Below are 15,773 nucleotides of genomic sequence, written 5' to 3' on the forward strand. Positions count from 1 at the left end.
TACAGGTAGGTGGCAAGTCCTAATCTTTCCTCTCTACCGCTTTAAACTACGACTAATTACATCACATACCGCCCGCACATTTGTAATGCTGGAGCAGTCTTTGGCCCGCCCTGGCATGAGCTTCCTTCAAGCCCTCATCTTCAGGACACTTTTAATAGCCTTTCTCCTAATGAATGGAGCGACCTTGGAGCTGATAGAGCGAGAAGTGGCATCTCTGAGCATCACGGAAGGGATGGGGAGAGAGGCAGCGAGACGAGGTGAGAAAGAGGAGGCTGGTACCCTCTCAAGTGGAGCACAAGAGGTGCACGCACCCCGCCAGGAGTGCAGCACGGCCCCACGGGATGCCACCCCCCTGCAGTGGCTTTCCAGCCCAAAGAGTTAAAGCCACAACTCCAGCTGAGTGGCCTCCCCCACGCTGCACCCCTCGGGGACCGGTCTCAGGGGGGGTGGAAACTGTGCCACGAAATGCCGAGCAACAGCCTGCGGCATTCAGCTGGTGCCCAGCACTACGGCAAGTACCTGCCACAGCACCTTCCACGCCCCAGCCTTGCATTTCGGCCGCCGCAGGAGTCTCACCCTTGTGGCACAGCCCCTCTGGCCCGAGCACCGCGGTCGGTCCCGACTGGCGGCTGCCGTCACCGCGAACTGAAGCGGGAGCAAAGGGGAACGCTGCCTCTGGTGCTCTGTGGGTAAGGGCACCGCTCAAACACGCTGGGAGCGCAAGCCGCCTGCTCCTTAATGCATCTGCACGGAAATTAAGGCCTGAACCACCTCCAGCTATTACAACAGCACCCAGGCTGAGGCTGTAACCCTTGCCTGGAAAAAAAAAAAAAAAAACAAACACCTCTCCCCCCTGCTTTGCCTGGCCCCTGAACCTCCCCCATCGGCTTGCTGGAGGCACCAGTCTCACCACTCCATCTGCACCAGGGGCTGACCCAGAGCTGGACATCCCCCAGCTCCGCACCACCTCCTGAGCCCCCCAACCTGCCCGAGCTCCCCCCAGGGGCCCTCTGCTCTGGGGGGTGAGGAACGAGCCCAGGGACCACAGGCGACGGCCTCTCTCTCCCCTTCCACAGCCCACCTCCACATCTCAGCCCTGCTGAATACGAAGCCTGAGGAGCTGCAGCTGAGTCCTAAGGGACACGTGGTGACATTGCCGAGCCAGGGTGACAGCAAGGTCCCCCCTGTGGAGGCCGGGGCTGAGCCCAGCAGCCTCGAGGGGACGCGCCAGAGGCCACGCACGCCTGCTGCCGGGCTTCCTCCGGAGCCGCTGGTCCCCGCCGTCCGGCACACCGCAGCCCGCACGCTCGCTTGACAAGGCGGAGATGAGGATTTCCACCATGCGGCCGACAGGTATGAGAAACGAGGGGAAGGGATCAATAGAGCAAGCTCTGAAACCTCACTCACCTTCTCCTTTCCCCCTCTCAGTTGTGCTCGCTCCCTTCTCTCAGGGAGAGGAGCTGCCGACACAGCCCTTTCCAAGAGGCAGCAGCTGGGGCCGGCAGCAAGCGTTAGCAAGAGTCGGGAAATGGATTTCCTAAATATTTGGTGCAGCTCTGCTGGCAGATGATGGCGGCAATATGCAGATTGCATGTGGTGGGGCTTATTTCTTACGGATCTACAAGCAGGGAAAGGGTACCTCACAAAGTCATGGTTATGTAAAAATGAGTAGCTGGCTACAATCGAGATTTGAAAGACAAGAAACACTCTGCACCCAAACCTGCCGCCGCAGAAGCCTCCCGGTAAAGCACGCGTTCTAACAACTGCAACAACCAAACACCTTCCTCCTTCGTGCCCTCCTAGGAAGATGCGCTTGCTACCAGCCTGCTTATTTGGGTGCGAGATGCCCTCATGCTACCCAAGGCACAGCTCAGAACCCGCGTGCTGCCATGGCAGGAGAATTCCTGCCCCAGAGAAAGGCTTCCAGTTTGATACTCGCACCCGGCTCATCAGCTGCTTTGAAGGACAGAGCGCTCCCCATCCTTCCACCTCGGGACCATATGGGCAGAGACTGGAGCGGTGTAGTGGAAAGGCGCCCTGTGCCACGGCTGCCCAAAGCTAAGCCTACAGCTCCCACACAGCCCCCATCTCTGGGCAGGGCTGCTCGATAGCGCATCCCTGGCGCGAGGCACTCGCGCGAGGCACAGCGTATTCCTCCGGAGAGCAAATGCATCACGAAACATGAGGCTTGCCTATATCAATTTTCTGGTCCAAAGGCAGGAGCAGCCCTAAGCCCATGGCAGGTGCAGGTAAGGGCTCTGGGCAAGTTGCCATCGTGGCTCCTTGTGCTGGGAAATTTTGGCTCTCCGCAGGATAAACAAACACTGGGCATGGCACGGCAAGGAGTTCAGCACTGCAGGCTTCTCCTCCGTGCAGTTAATGAGGTTTCCATGTTTCATTTCAGAGACAAACGAGCGCTGTGCCACACTGGGGGGCTGAGATGGGGAGAGATTAAAGAACGCAAGCTGCATAGTTCACTGCACCCAATACAGGAACATAATGTAAATATAATGCCAATATAAATCAGGCAGCAGAGAGATCCAGCAAGAGCACACAGGGAGACGCTTTCCCGGCTCCAAGCCACTCAATTTTGCCCAGTCTGCTCTTCATCACACCGCTCGCCACTCACCTCCCCTCCTCCTCTGCCCGCCTGCTCTCACTCACACTGCCAGACTGTCTTTCTGCTCAACTCCCTGTTTGCTTCCCTGCCCACCACCCATTTTTGTGTTTTTTCAAAGTGGGGAAGAAATAAGCCACTACAGCCCATCAAGGGATTTCTGAACTTCAGCGGTCCCCTGGATCAAATGTTTATTTGCTTTCAGTTTCTACTTGAGCTCTTGTTCTACAGCAGGAACACGTTAAAAGGATGTACTTCGATGCCCAGAAATATGAAGTATCTGAAAGGTTTATCGTGCATTAAGCAATTCATTTGGTTTTATCCTATTATTCTAATGAAACTTCCATTGTATCGCTGTCCTCTCTCTGGAACCGTTTCACTTTAACACTTTCCATCACCAGGACTGTTCCATACTGAAGACACCTTTTAGTTCTCAAAAAAGAGAAAATGAGGCCAGGAGGAGTTGTGCTAATGGAGGCTTTTAATTTGCTCTTCTCTGAAGAGATAGCTCTGTGGGAAGAGATCCATTTTCCAAGAAGCTGGGGCTGAAAACACGCAAAAGCGCTAAGCCCAGTGCAGCTCTTTATTATTTTGACTGCTGGGGTGGTGGGGGGGAATCGCACCATCCTCGACGGTTATTTGGTTTTGGTTTTGTTTTTTCCTGTTAGCACAGTAAAAAATGCAAATGTAAGCAAAGCAGACGCTGGCACGTTCGGCTCAGCAGACCCTAAACACAATAGCGATTTTGGGTAAAGCCCCCAAACGCAGCTTTCCTCCAGCTCGAATAAAGCAGCTATTCCATAATTAATAATTGATGGAATAATTGATCATCACCACCACACAACCGGACAGGATGCCCTATTAAACCTCAGTAAATATTTTTCATTGGATCAACATTCGGAGAAAGGGGTAACGTACTAGGTGGCAAGCAAAGTAAGGAGGCAGCTCCGTCCCCTTTCTTTCACTTTCCTCCTTCCCTAAAATTTCCCCCTTGCCGTTGTCAAACGTCAAAAAAGGTAATTAGGACAAATGTCATTTCACGTCCTCCAAGCAGACAATTTTCCAAGAGGTGGGCGCTTCCATCGCCGCATCTGCGGGTCGGGTCATGTGCAAAGAGGCAATTTATTACCGGAACGCAATTAAAAATTCCCACAGATTCAGAAACGGGCAATTCCTTTATGTAACATCGATTGATTGTTGTAACAAACGCGCTGAGATTTAACTACCCGTGTTACGTGCGGCTCCTCGCCTGCCTTTTTTAACTGCATCTATAGCAGAGACTGGTTTGGAGTGTTCCCTCGATAGATTTGCACAGCGTTCCCTTAATCTCCAACTTTAATTCAATCTCTAAGCTTTGAGGGTGCGTCTCCTCGACACGCTGGTTCCATGGATCCCCCCCGCCCGCCCCCGGTTTTTAGCAAGCCGCTGGGTTCCCCTTGATCCAGCCTGCCGGGAGGGCAGGATGCGATTTGGAAAGCACGGCTAGATTCCTCCTGCCTGACGGGCTCAGGCTTTTTGCTCCAATCGCTCCGGGAGAGCGGGGACCCGGAGCGCCCGAACGCCGGCCCCGCCGGGGGATGCTGCGTGCGGCCGCCGGCACCGGGACCCGCTCCGCCCGGGGCGAGCGCTCCCCCAGCCCCGGGAGTACCCCCGCCCGCCCCTGCCCGCCCGCCCCAGGGCCGACGTACCTTTCCGCAAAGAGTACAGCAGGAAAAAAGTTACCAGCCACATGCCATAAAGAGCAGCGCTGGCCCCGGGCTGCGGCGCAATAGCGGGCGGTGCGGTGCCCCCGGCGTGCCGCGCTCCCGGCCGCCGCGCTGCCAGCCAGGCTGAGGTGCCCAGCGCCGAGCTCGCAGCCGCTCCTCCTCCTCCTCCTCCTCCTCCTCCTCCTCCCCCCCTCTCCCGGCGAGTGGCGTCGGGAGGGCGGGCCGGGCTCCCGCGCTCTCCCCGCCCCCGTCGGGCCGCTCCCCGCCGCCGAGGCTGAGCTCTCGCCCGGGCTCCCTCCGGCCCCCGCACCTGGCCGGCTTTTCCCGGGCTGCCCCGCCGGCAGCTCTCCTCCTCGCCGGAGGAGAGAAATGCGGCTTTTGCACCGGCCCGGGCTGCTCCCGCGACAGGGGACACAAGCACGGTGGGGCCTGGCAGACTTCGCTACCCCCTCATCCCTCCAGCCAGCAAGTAACCAACTCCACTTAATGCTTCGCTTTGGGGTGTACTTATCGAAGGCTTAATTCAAGCCTAGGATCTCACTCCCGGAGACTTAGTCGCACCAAAGCCAATTTGTCTGGACCACTAGAGCGGTTCAGAACGTCTCTTCCGGAAGCGATTATAGCAGGTTTTCTTGGCTTTCCAAAGCAGCCTTTCCAATCCCGATTTGTTGGAAAATAAACAGAAAGAAAGACTGAAGCATTCTGACTTCAAACAAAACGACAACGCATGACGGACCAATTTGGAAAAAAGCACTGTTTAGATTCAGTTGAAAACCCAACCATCGTCACCCAGTCAAAGAAGCAGAAAACACAACAGCTCCTCGGCCAGCTTCAACCCGCACCCATTCACTGCAATTCCTCATGCTTGGGAGGGAGTCCCTTGGAAGAGCCGGGGAGCTCACTCACACTGCCGAGGTGGTACGTGCACAGCGTGGGCGAGCGATTCCCACTTCACAGAGGAGGGACACAGCTGAAGGACGGGGAGAAGCTGGCAGGGCTAAGGCTCCCGCACACCTGCCCCGCATCCCCCTGCCCCCCCCTACTCCAGGCCACCCACGCCAGACACCCCCACGTTTTAGCAATGGGTGCCATGAGGCCAGCTGTCACCTAACCCACATACACGCACACCTGCCCAGACCTCAGTGATGAAAAGCCAACAGCAGAGGCGGGAGCAAATGCAGTGCCCGTGCTGCACAGGTCTGACACCACAGCCTTTCCTCCTCCTCCTCCTTCTCCTCCTCCTCCCCCCCCTGCCCCGAGGACATGCTTCCCCTTCCTCGGTGCTGCCGAGCTCTGTAGCTCCATCACCACCCCCTACTCAGCCTGTTCCCAGGCCACCTCAGCAGCTCTGTCACGGTGCGTGGGTGTCCCCAGCACACAGCCCTCCCATGCATGCACGTGCTCCTCCCCAGCCCCACGCCGCCTGCTGCTGCCTCACTCGTACCCCTGGCTGTGCCATCAGCATCCCGAGAGGCGGTGAAGCAGCAGCTGATGCACACCCGGTGCCCACACATCCCTCTAGGAATCGAGGTGCATTTCAATCACCACCTACATCTGTATACAGATGTTAGCCAATATGTAGTGAGGAAATCGGTATTCGGGCCCATACCCAAGGCAACGAGCGTTCCCAGGCTCTGGGGAGCCCCAGCCACATGCCAGGCATCTGCCCTCTTCCCTCCCCGGCAGCTGCTGCAGGATGGCAGCACAGGCCAGGCTGTCGACGGGAATCTTCCAGCCGCAAAACCCGCTACAGCATTTTGCTATCCGGCACGCAAGGTGTTGGACTTGGGTGCTGTTTCTACCCTCCTACGCCCAGAAGCGAATGAAATGGGGGCACGTGGGCTGGCAGGGCACTTGCTGGCACAGCGCCCACAGGGCCTCACAGATCTCCACTCGAGGCATGTGTGCAAGGGAGCATATTTAGCTCCCCGGTTCATATTTAGCTCCCTTGGCTGTTCAGCATCTCCAGCGAGTTTCCTCATCACCCCTAGCTCCAAGAGCCAGCCTCTACCCAGAGCGCCAACATCCCTCTGCCAAGACCTCCTTCCTCCAGGACAGGCCAGCATCTGCTGGCAAGATGGGATGCAGCCCAAGAAGAGACAACAACTAAAGGCTGACAGGGTGAACGACTGGCCCTGGGTCACGCTCAGGGAGCCGTGGCGAGTCCTTGAGCTGTCTGTGCCGTTCATTACAGCCCCATTTGCTCCTCCATTGATTGTTCAGCCCAGGCTGTGTGTCAGCCTCCCGCACCCAGGTGCACATGCAGGTCTGGCAGCCAGGTGCTCCCCAGAGCTGGCTCCTGCGAGCCCACACCTAGGATTCAGCTCCTGCCCAGCAGCCACCGTTTAGGGCTGTCAGCCTTCCTGTGGCTGAATACGCGCAGGAAACATTTGTGCATCACCTTTGCACAAGCGTTCAGCCCAGAAAGCTGGTATCCTGCTAACATCCACCCCGTCAGCAGGCTGGTGTGGTCTCACGTGCTTCACACAGCTGTGATCAGGAAGGGCTGAAAGTTATCACATTAATTATTTGGGCAGCACTGACCTACCCTTTGGCAGCACATAGGAGCCTCCCAGGAAGCAAGGCTAGCACTAACACGCTGGGAGAAGTGTGTCTCACGGAGCCCCTGACCTGCTAACAGGGAGCAAGCAACCTGCCGGAGCCAGCAGCAAGCCCAGCTGCACAGCTAGCTCAAGGGTAAAGCTCCTACTAAGGAATTCCTTCCCTGGCCCAAGCTCCCCCCGAGACACAGGAGAACTTACAGCAACACGTGCCCGTGTGTGGTTCTGAGACCCAGCAGGCTTGCCCCTTTGGGAGAAGGGACCCTCCGTGCTTCACCGCAGCGGGACACGTACGGCAGGGTCTTTCCCACAAAAGAGGCGCATCTGCCTCTCCCCCAGGGCAAGGGGGGCTGTTGCCACAACCCCTCTAAGCCACCCAGCCTCCTCTAACCTGCCCCTCTCCAGCGTTTGTTCCAGCTCTGGGCAGCCTGTACGCTCAGCTCTGGGCTCCCCCGGGCCCCAGAGCTCTGGGGGTCACAGGTGTGCCCCGGGCTCACCTGCCCTGCTGGCCAGCCAGGTGCCTTCTCCTAAGGCTAGTTCTTCCACCGATACGCAAAAAAACCACCCTCCATGCCCGCCCGCAGAGGGTCACTGGGGAAAAAAGGTCCTGTCGGGCACCCCTGCTGCCCCCGGGGGCCAGCTGCAGGCCAAGGCTTTGCCCCGTGCCAGGGACGGGGTGCTGTGGAGGGGCGCAGAATGTCCCTCGCCCCAGCGGCCCTCCCGCCGGGGTCCCCAGCGCGGTGCCCTCAGCCGCCCTCCCAGACAAATCCCCCGGGGAAGGAAGCGGTCATTAAAACAACAGGGCTACTTATCTGGTCCTAGCCGATTTCCACAAAGCGCTTCCCACGCAGGCACCAACTTAGCCTCGCAGCACCCCTCCGGCGAGCAGAGCCGGCCTGCTGCGACCCCTCGGCGGCCCCGGCCCAGGCCCAGGCTCAAGCCCGGGCCTCGCCCCGCACGGCCGCCCCCCCGCCAGCCCGCTCCCACCGGCGACCCCGGCGGAGGGAGGAGAGCCGCCCCCCTGCGGCCGCGTGGCGGCCCCGCTCCGTGCCTCAGTTTCCCCAGCCGGAGGGGAGGGAGCGAGCGAGCGAGCGAGCGGCTGCCGCGGGAGGATCGACGGCCCGGAGGCGGCGAGGGGCTTGCGGCCGGGCGGAGGGGGCCGGCAGCCCGGCGTGCCTGGAAACGGGATCCCTCCCCGAGCCCCTCGGCTCCCTGGCGCTGCCGCTCCGCAAGGTTCCCCCCCCCGCCCCGTGGCTTGTGAGGGGCGCCGGGTCCCGTCCCGCCCGGGGCCGGACGGGGCTCCCACCTCGCCGGGAAGCCGGTTTCCAGGGCAGAAGCTTGATTTTTGCTTCCCCCTAGTGTTCTCGCGGCGCGGAGCGGGGAAGCGCGGCCCCGCTTCTCCCGGGGACCGCGGCGGCAGCCTGGCCGCGGTGCCCGGGGCTTGAGGCAGGGCTTGTGCTCCGCTCCCTGGGCGGTAGTTCAGAGGTGAGGGTGCGGGAGGTGCAGCTCAGGCCCGGCGGAGGGAAGCCCCCCTACAAGGAGGGGGTGAGCGGGGTTCCGGTCCTCGCCGGCTCCAGGGTGAGCCTGGAGAGTCACCAGAGGCTCGGCAAAGTTTTACCAGGGCCAAGGCACCGGCTTCACAAGGACCCTTCTTCGCTTCGCAGCTTCAGCCCGCCACGAAAGCGGCCGCAAGGAGCCGGCCCATCCGTTGCTGGGCTCACGCCGCTGAAGCCGAGCTGTGGGGCTGCGTTCGCACGGCATCGCTACCGCGGGGCTGCTCTGCGGGCCCGGCTTGGCGTGAGCAGGTGTTTTCTGAAAACCACCACTTTGGGGCACCTGCAACCTGGAAACGAGGGCCGAAATGTTATTTACTTTGGTCGGAGAGATAATTTCAGACCGCGGAACGCTGCTGTTTTGGTAGACACGTTGCTGTTGATGGATGCGCTGCCTTTTCAGGAGCAGAACAAAGGGAGAACGAGGCGTGTGGCTGGCTCCCTGCCAGCCTGGCCCCGTCTCTCGTGTTGTCAAGTGTTCCTCTTTGGCTCCATTAGTCACCATTTGCTGCTCTCCTGTTTTAACTAATGATGAGGAGACATTTTGCATTCAGGTTTCCTCGCGGGCCCAATGCATCCCTGGCATGACGGAGATGGCGGAGCAGTACTGGTGGCCTCCAGGCTGGGCGAGCTGAGCAGCCGGCCTCCCTGGCCACTGCTCCTCCTGTTCCTGCCCCGGTGCCTCATCTCCTCACATTCAGCCATGGATTAAGCACAGAAGCTGGCCGAGCCACAGCCGGTCGGAGCCCCTCTCCCTCATACCTGTCCATCCAGGGACTGGCAAAGCAAACAGGGAACAGCCAGTGCCAGGGGGAAGCTGTTCAGAACTGGAAGGCTTCCTAGAGGAAAAGGACACTCCAGTTGTCCGCTGTATTACTTACCCAATCCCCTTTGTGTCACCAAAAAGATTTACTTTGAGAAGATTAATGGCTCAAGGGACTGTGAGAGAAATCCTCCAAGATTGCCTGCTTCAGGAGAAAAGGCGAACATGTCCTCACCGAGGCCGCAGCTCCCAGCTGACCCACAGGGCTGCGGGTGCGGGGAAAGGGCTGTGGGGCTGGGGCTCATCCCGTGGGGCACCCTCCGACGGGGCCCACAACTCCCCCTGCCCAAGCCCTGGGGAGAGCAGGAGCCTCTCACTGGGGCAGCGGCAGGAGAAAGGCAGCCGAGCAGAGACATGGCGGCCTTTTCCTGTGGTCTTCCCACTCCCATAGCTCCTGGGCTCAACCTCCAAAGCCGAGGACCGCGAAGACACGGAGAGGAGCACAGAGCCCTGCCTCAGAGGCGGCTCATGCCCGTGTGCCGGCCCGGCAAGCAGGGGCCACTGGCAGCACCCCCGCCCCTGGCCCAGGGAGGCCACATTTACCATGCATCATATACTTTGCTTATGCCTTTCCCCTGGCCCTGGTTCCCCGCCTCCATCCTGGAGGGGCACAGAGCCAGGCTGCTCGCAGTTTAGCTCTGATAGTAGCCTGCCTTCTAAATGTAAGCCCCGGTGCAAGCCTTGAGGTGCCGGCAGTGCCTCCCGCTCTGCCGCCGCACACCCCGTCAGCGTCTCCGACCCGTGGCATGGCCCCTGAGCCCCAGCCAGGGGTGCAAAGGGCTGCGCAAGCGTGCGTGCACACGCGGGTGTCCGCGAGCCGTGCAGAATAATGCTATTAATGCCATCTGGTGCCGAGACAGAGATCCCCCTGCGCGGGGAGCCAGACATGGCTTTTCGCTCCCCTTAATCTCCTGCCTTCGAGCTGCAGGGGTTCTGTCTGCGGGGCTCTCCAGGGGGCCGGTGCCAGGGGACGCGCACCCTGAAGGGCATGCCTGTGCCCTGAGCCCTGGCATGGCCGGGCGCCGGGGAGGACAGGGAGCCCTGGGAGCCCTGGGCCTTAAGGATGTGGGACCCGGCTGAGGACGGGCTCGTCTCATACGCCGGCTGCCTTCCCGGCTGCTGGGCCCTTTAGCTCCTTCTTTAGGGGACCACAACCATGCCGCACGCCTCGCCGGTGAGGACCGGGAGGTCGGAGCAGGGGGAGGGCAGGGCCACCTCTGCTGCGAGCAAACCCTTCGGCTTGTCTATGCTGCTAAACAGGTACTCTTCTCCCTCCACTGAAGGCCTCTGGTTCCTATTTGAGCTGTGCAAAGCTGCCACGAGGCTTTATTAGTGGGTCAGTGTCAAGTCAAAATTCTATTTCAAAATAATCTCCTTACCGTGTTAAATAAGCACCTCCGATTAGACAAATTGCACGGATTTTGTCTAATAACCTTCCCTCAGCTAATCCTATTTCACTGTCAATGTCTGACCTCAATTGAGGCCCAAACAGAGCAGGCGAGCCGGTTTCTCCTCCGCCAGCAGTGCCGGGACGCTCGGGCTTCCAGAACGCAACGCGGTGCCCACCTGAACCCTGCGGGGCTGCAGGTGATGAGGGGAACCAGCCCGAGCTGGGCAAGGACCCTTACCGGCCCCTCCGCCGCCACCGGCCGGGCCCCCACGGACTCCCCGCTCCCACGGCACTGCCGGCAGAACGGGCGCCCACGCAGGACTGCGGGCACAGAGGAGCGAAGGCTCCTGCCCAGCTGCCCGCAGAGCACCGCATTCTGCTGGTCCCCACCTGCAGCGTTCCCCACCTGCAGCGTTACCCAGCAAAGCACCCCCCGCATACTGCTGGAGCTGGGAGCGAGCTCTCCGCTGCCTCCGTCACTGCAAGCTCTACTTCTCTGCTTGCTTAGGGTGACCCGAGGCACACCTTGAGCCCCAGAGCCTGCAAGGGAAGGGCTCGTGGGTGCTGGGGGGCAGTGGTTTGTGGGGCTGCTGCCTGGTCGCTAGATGTCTGTGTCGGTCCAACTCACCTGCAGGCAGGCACTGGGAGCAAAGCTCCCTCCTCACTCACTGCCCAATTGCAGGAGAGTTTTCTTCCTTTTTGCTGCCGTCTTTATCCAAAGAGGAGAGAGGCAGCGAAAACCGAGGAGCTGGATGCACCATCCCAGCCCCATCCTTGCCCAGGAAGGATGCCCGGATCAAGCACTCCCAGAAAGCAGGCATGCAAACGGCCCCCTGCGAACAGTACACACTCACTTCTGCATCTGACCTGGCCTGCAGCCTGCACAGCACGGGGTAGCGCTCCAAACCCCTCACCGTGTAGCCCAGGGGAAGGGCATTTGCCTCAAGATTCGGGCACCCGCAGCCAGCATTTGTGCCGGCCGAGAGGGATGTTTCCTCAAAGCAGCCAGGGCGGCCGAGAGCAGGAACGTCCCTCCCTCTGCAGGCCCTGGTGCAAACCCAGAGCGGAGGTGGCCAGCTGCTCCGTGCCGCGGGTGTGCGGAGGAGCAAGCAGAAACCCTTCCTGGGTCTGTGTTGGAAGATGTCTGCAGGGCAGAAAGGTCATTGGTGCCGGGCCAGGAGAGTGGGCGATTCAGATGCCTCCGGCACAAAGTTTAACCTCTCTCAGCTTGAACTTTATTAGCCAGGAAATTCTTGCTGCATCTAACAGAGGGAAAAGCATGAGGGCAATTTGCATCCTGGCCTCATCTGGGGTAAGCAGGGCAATGGATCCACTGGAGCGGGGTAAGGGGTGGCCCTTGGCAAGGACTTCGCTGCTTTGGAGGAAGCTCTGCTTCCATGGCAGCATGGCAGCTCTGAAACCAGACAGAATGGGAGGGTTACATGGCCGCAGAGGCCAGTGTGCCCTAGCCCCTCTCCTCCCCAGACAGACCCCCACGTAGGTACTTCCCTGAAGCATGGGTGCCTTGAAGCATCGCTGCCCAGCCCAGGCAGACCCAGGGAGCCTGGCTGCCAGCTGGGTGCATCCTCCTGCAACCTACCTGCAGCTACAGGTCTTCCTCGTTTCCCTGTCTGTGGAGTGAAAAGCAAGGGGAGATGTGTTACGCTAGGCAATGTGGCTGAGCTGGGAGGGAGTACGAGCCGAGACCCCAGCCCTTTCCGCTGGCAGGACTAGGACAGGGAGGAGAGAGGAGGCTGCCTTAAAACCGTGCAATACCCACCTCCTCTTCTTCTTCCCTCCGCAGTGGAACCGCTGGCCTGGGGGCAAGAGGAGCGACTGAGGCCTCTGGTGGGTAGAGCCTTCCCCCCCTGCCCCTGTCCCATCTCACCTGCCCATCTCTGCACAGCAGGCTTGTCCCCCGCTGGGGACCACTGGGTTTGGCTCCTGAGGGAAGCCCCGAGCCCCCCTGCCTCCATGCTGGGGCTGGCCTCCTGCCTGGCTCCCACTGGTGTGGGGAGACACCGACCCCACACGCTGCCTCCCGGCCCCCGGCTCAGCCGCGCTGCCCGGCCAGCCCCCCTGCACTGCCCCGGACCCCGAAGCCGCAGTCCCTGGCGCTGCCCAGCAAGGCGCCAGCCACGAGACCCCGCTTGGATGTCTGCCTTTCTCCCTCAGCTGCCCCCGGGATTGCAAATGCAGGTGATTTTCTTATCTTGCCCCCTAAAACCGCTGGGCAATGTCACAGCGTGCAGCTGCGATGCTGCGGCCACCCTCGGCCGTGCGGAGCGAGGCAGACAGTCCCTGTGTGCACAGGCAGGGTCGCAGGGTGCCCTGCATGCTCGGCACCGAGTCTCCCTGGAAGCCGCCGAGGTCTGAGGGCTCTGGGAAAGCTGGTTTCTCGCTCTGGAAATGTCAGAGTTTTCTCTGCTATTTTTAATTAGTGACCTTCCCTCTGAAGCCTTGACGCTGGCAGGGAAACGCGAACCGTTTACGTTGTCTCCTTCCCAACTCGCTTTCTGTTGGGAGCTTGCCTAGATGGAAAATTCCCAGGCAGCCCCAGCTGCAGGCGATGCCCACCCCTCACACAGTGGGGCAGGGTCAGTGGCCCCCCCCACCCCGGCACCCAGCCAGTGCCTGGCACAGGGCAAGGTGGGAGGTGAGCAGAGAAAGGGCCACGTGTGGGGGAACAGAGCCGAGGCAGGCATCCGGCCCGCCCGAGGCACTTACTGAGGATGATGAGGAGCCCGACGACAAAAGCCACGACGGCGAAGATCAGCCCCCCGTTGCGGATGGTTTCATAGTCTGGGGAGGAGGAGAGCCAAGCCGGCGTCAGCCCAGCCGAGGCGCGGGGCTGAGCCCGTGGCGCAGAGCCCACAGGCAGGCGTGGAGCGGGCTGCCTGTAGCCCCCAGGCTACCTGCGGCACGCACTCACCGTAGCTGAACCTGTCCAGGCCCTGCTCGGGCGCTTGCTCTGGAAAAGAGGAGAAACCCAAGTGAGAGCCAGGGCCTGGGCGCTGGGCTCGGGGTGGGCGCCTGGACAGGGAGACGAGGCGGGAAAGATCAGGAATGAAGATTGCAAGCAAGAGCGCTCTGAATTCCTTAAGGTCTAGCTGAGAAAATAAAGAATTCCCAAATTCCTGTTTTTCACTCCAGGAAGTTGAACATTCACGGGGCATTTGCAGGATGCACGGGAGTCTTCGAGCTCCAGGGGAAGCTACAGACAGACTCGGCTCGATTGTTTGCAGCAGCCGGTTGCTATTTGTGAAGGCTGCGCTGTCAGCAGAGCAGCCCACACGGTGCCCTCGGGAAGCGCTGCTGCCCACAGGAGTCGGTGGAGCAGTGATGGCTCTGCTCCTGCGGCACGGAGCACTGAACAACCCCTCGGGCTGACACCTTGCACTGGGTGCGTCCTGGCAGCCTCTCTCCATGCTGGGAGGCTTGTCTGTCTGACGGCTCCGTGTCACCACTGGAGCCCCCTTACCTGACTGTGCGTCCCTCTGCCAGGAGCCATGTGGAAGGAGAAATCCCCCCGAGAAGCCAAACACCAGCCGGCACTGATGCACCAGCAGGCTGCAGAGCTCTGGGGATTCATCCCCGCGTCTCCCCCGAATCCTCCGCAAGAACTGCCCCTGCTCAAGCTCCCACACGGCAGGAGGGAACAGCCCTGCTCCTTGCACGGAGATGCCCCCGTGAAGGTGACTGTCCTCCCAGGGAAGCCCCTCTGGGGTGGGCTCAGCAGGGTGCTAGCTGCTGGTGCCTGCTGGCCACCCTTACCGTCACCCATCGTGTCGGCGTGTCGTCCGGCGGGCGTCTCGCTCTGGGAGCGGGCGCCCCTGGGAAAGCACATTAATTGGGAGGCAAACCTCATTAAACATTAACGGCCTCGCTGTAATGTTTATCGCAGTCACGAGGGGAGGCACAGGGCTCCCACCCACCTTTGGGAAGGAGGCCCGGGAGGGGAGGGGAGGGCAGGGCGCACACCCGCCATGCCAGCCAGCAGGGAGGGCTGGGCACCCCGGAGCCGCGGGTGTCCCTACCCCAGCCGGGAGTGGGGTGGCATGCCCTCCCTCACTTTCTGAATGTCAGGCCAGCTGGGCTTCACCTCCCACCATGGAGGCGAGCCCGAGGTGGGGGGCAGAGGGATGGGCTTGAGTACGGGCTGCAACTGCCTTCTGCTAGAGAGAAGCGGGCGGCATGCCCCATCCCCGCAGCCTGGCGCTATGGGTCCCCGCAACGGCAGGGTCAGTGCCTCCCAGCCCCGCATCGAGCCGTCCCGGGGGGGCCCTGCAGCACCCCGGCACAGCCATGTCCGCGGCGCATCCCTGCCCGGCCGAGGGTACCAGGATGCTGCACCCCTCAAGGCTGTGCCAGCCCCAGGCGGCAAAGCCAGCTGCCAGGCAGGCTGTTCAATCCAGTTTGCTCTAATCTCACAATCAGCGAGCGGGAGTCACGCGCCCAAGCCGATTAGCGCCGCAGCGGCCGGCCCCAGGGGAGCACTCCCCTCACCGTGCCCAGGGCTGGGCCCAGGCCCGAGGCCCCCCGGAGCCCCCCACGGCAGCTCGGCGCCGTGGGGCGAAGCCAAGCCCCGGGAGGGCAGTGCGTGGGGCCGTCCGGGCAGCCCCGCTGTCACAGAGCCGAGGCGGCGCCCAGCATCGCCCTCGATCGGCGCGCCAGCGGCCGGGACGCCAAAGCTCCCGAAAGGCCGAGGGACAAGGGGGCTCTGTGCCGGCCTCCCCCGGGGCTGCGCAGCCGGGCTCGCCGCTCACACGCTCCCTTCACACGGCCTCTGGGTATTGAAACTGCTGCTGGCTGCAGGAAAGAGCGCGGCAGGGAGGGGGCTCGGACAGCCCACCACTGCTAGCACAAAGCTCGTCTGTGCTGCCTGGGGGATGAGCCACCATCGCTCCCCTCCGCCCCAGCCCGGCACAGAGGGACAGCGTGGGAAGCTGCCCGCCAGCTCGCCCAGCCAGCCTCCCCGGCAGAGCTGGAGCCCTCGGCCCCCGTCCCGCTCCCCGCAGCCTTTCCCCCAAGCCTTGGCAACGCCATGGCCCTTGAGACGACGCAGCCAGGCACCGATAGAAACGGTATTTTATTCCTTTCCCCCTTAGGTCACAGCACAGAAC

At 61.3% G+C, this 15,773-nt stretch overlaps 2 protein-coding genes across 3 annotated transcripts in view; both read right to left on the reverse strand.

Annotated features, from left to right (window-relative positions):
• DSCAML1 (DS cell adhesion molecule like 1) overlaps positions 1-4,489 on the reverse strand; it is a 112,655-nt gene extending 108,166 nt beyond the window's left edge. The window contains 1 exon segment of the mRNA XM_030021605.2: positions 4,306-4,489. Within this exon segment, the coding sequence (XP_029877465.1) occupies positions 4,306-4,348 (43 nt within the window). The 5' untranslated portion in view covers positions 4,349-4,489.
• A 7,373-nt stretch (positions 4,490-11,862) lies between these two features.
• Positions 11,863-15,721, reverse strand: FXYD2 (FXYD domain containing ion transport regulator 2). 2 transcript variants are annotated; one of them, XM_041125392.1, is made up of 6 exons: positions 14,425-15,721; positions 13,583-13,621; positions 13,378-13,488; positions 12,431-12,467; positions 12,251-12,281; positions 11,863-12,064 (listed from the first exon to the last, which is right to left on the reverse strand). In XM_041125392.1, exons 1-5 carry the CDS (start codon positions 14,516-14,518, stop codon positions 12,257-12,259), a joined length of 306 nt encoding a protein of 101 aa, XP_040981326.1. In that variant the 5' UTR covers positions 14,519-15,721; the 3' UTR covers positions 11,863-12,064; positions 12,251-12,256. The 2 variants fall into 2 exon arrangements, with proteins under 2 accessions (XP_040981326.1, XP_029878653.1); XM_030022793.2 differs by having other exon boundaries at positions 13,378-13,452; positions 14,425-14,657.
• Between the last annotated feature and the right edge of the window lie 52 nt (positions 15,722-15,773).

This window comes from Aquila chrysaetos, chromosome 8 (assembly GCF_900496995.4).
Source record: "Aquila chrysaetos chrysaetos chromosome 8, bAquChr1.4, whole genome shotgun sequence".
In the NCBI taxonomy this organism is placed as follows: Eukaryota; Metazoa; Chordata; class Aves; order Accipitriformes; family Accipitridae; genus Aquila; species Aquila chrysaetos.

Bases quoted from the DNA above. Each gene is read 5' to 3' on its own strand.
- FXYD2 (XM_041125392.1), bottom strand. From the start codon at position 14,518: ATGAGGTTTGCCTCCCAATTAATGTGCTTTCCCAGGGGCGCCCGCTCC. The intron at 13,622-14,424 runs GTAAGGGTGGCC...CCTCTTTTCCAG, and splicing joins CGCCGACACGATGGGTGACG to AGCAAGCGCCCGAGCAGGGC. The intron at 12,468-13,377 runs GTAAGTGCCTCG...TCTTGCCCCCAG, and splicing joins CGGGCTCCTCATCATCCTCA to GCCAGCGGTTCCACTGCGGA.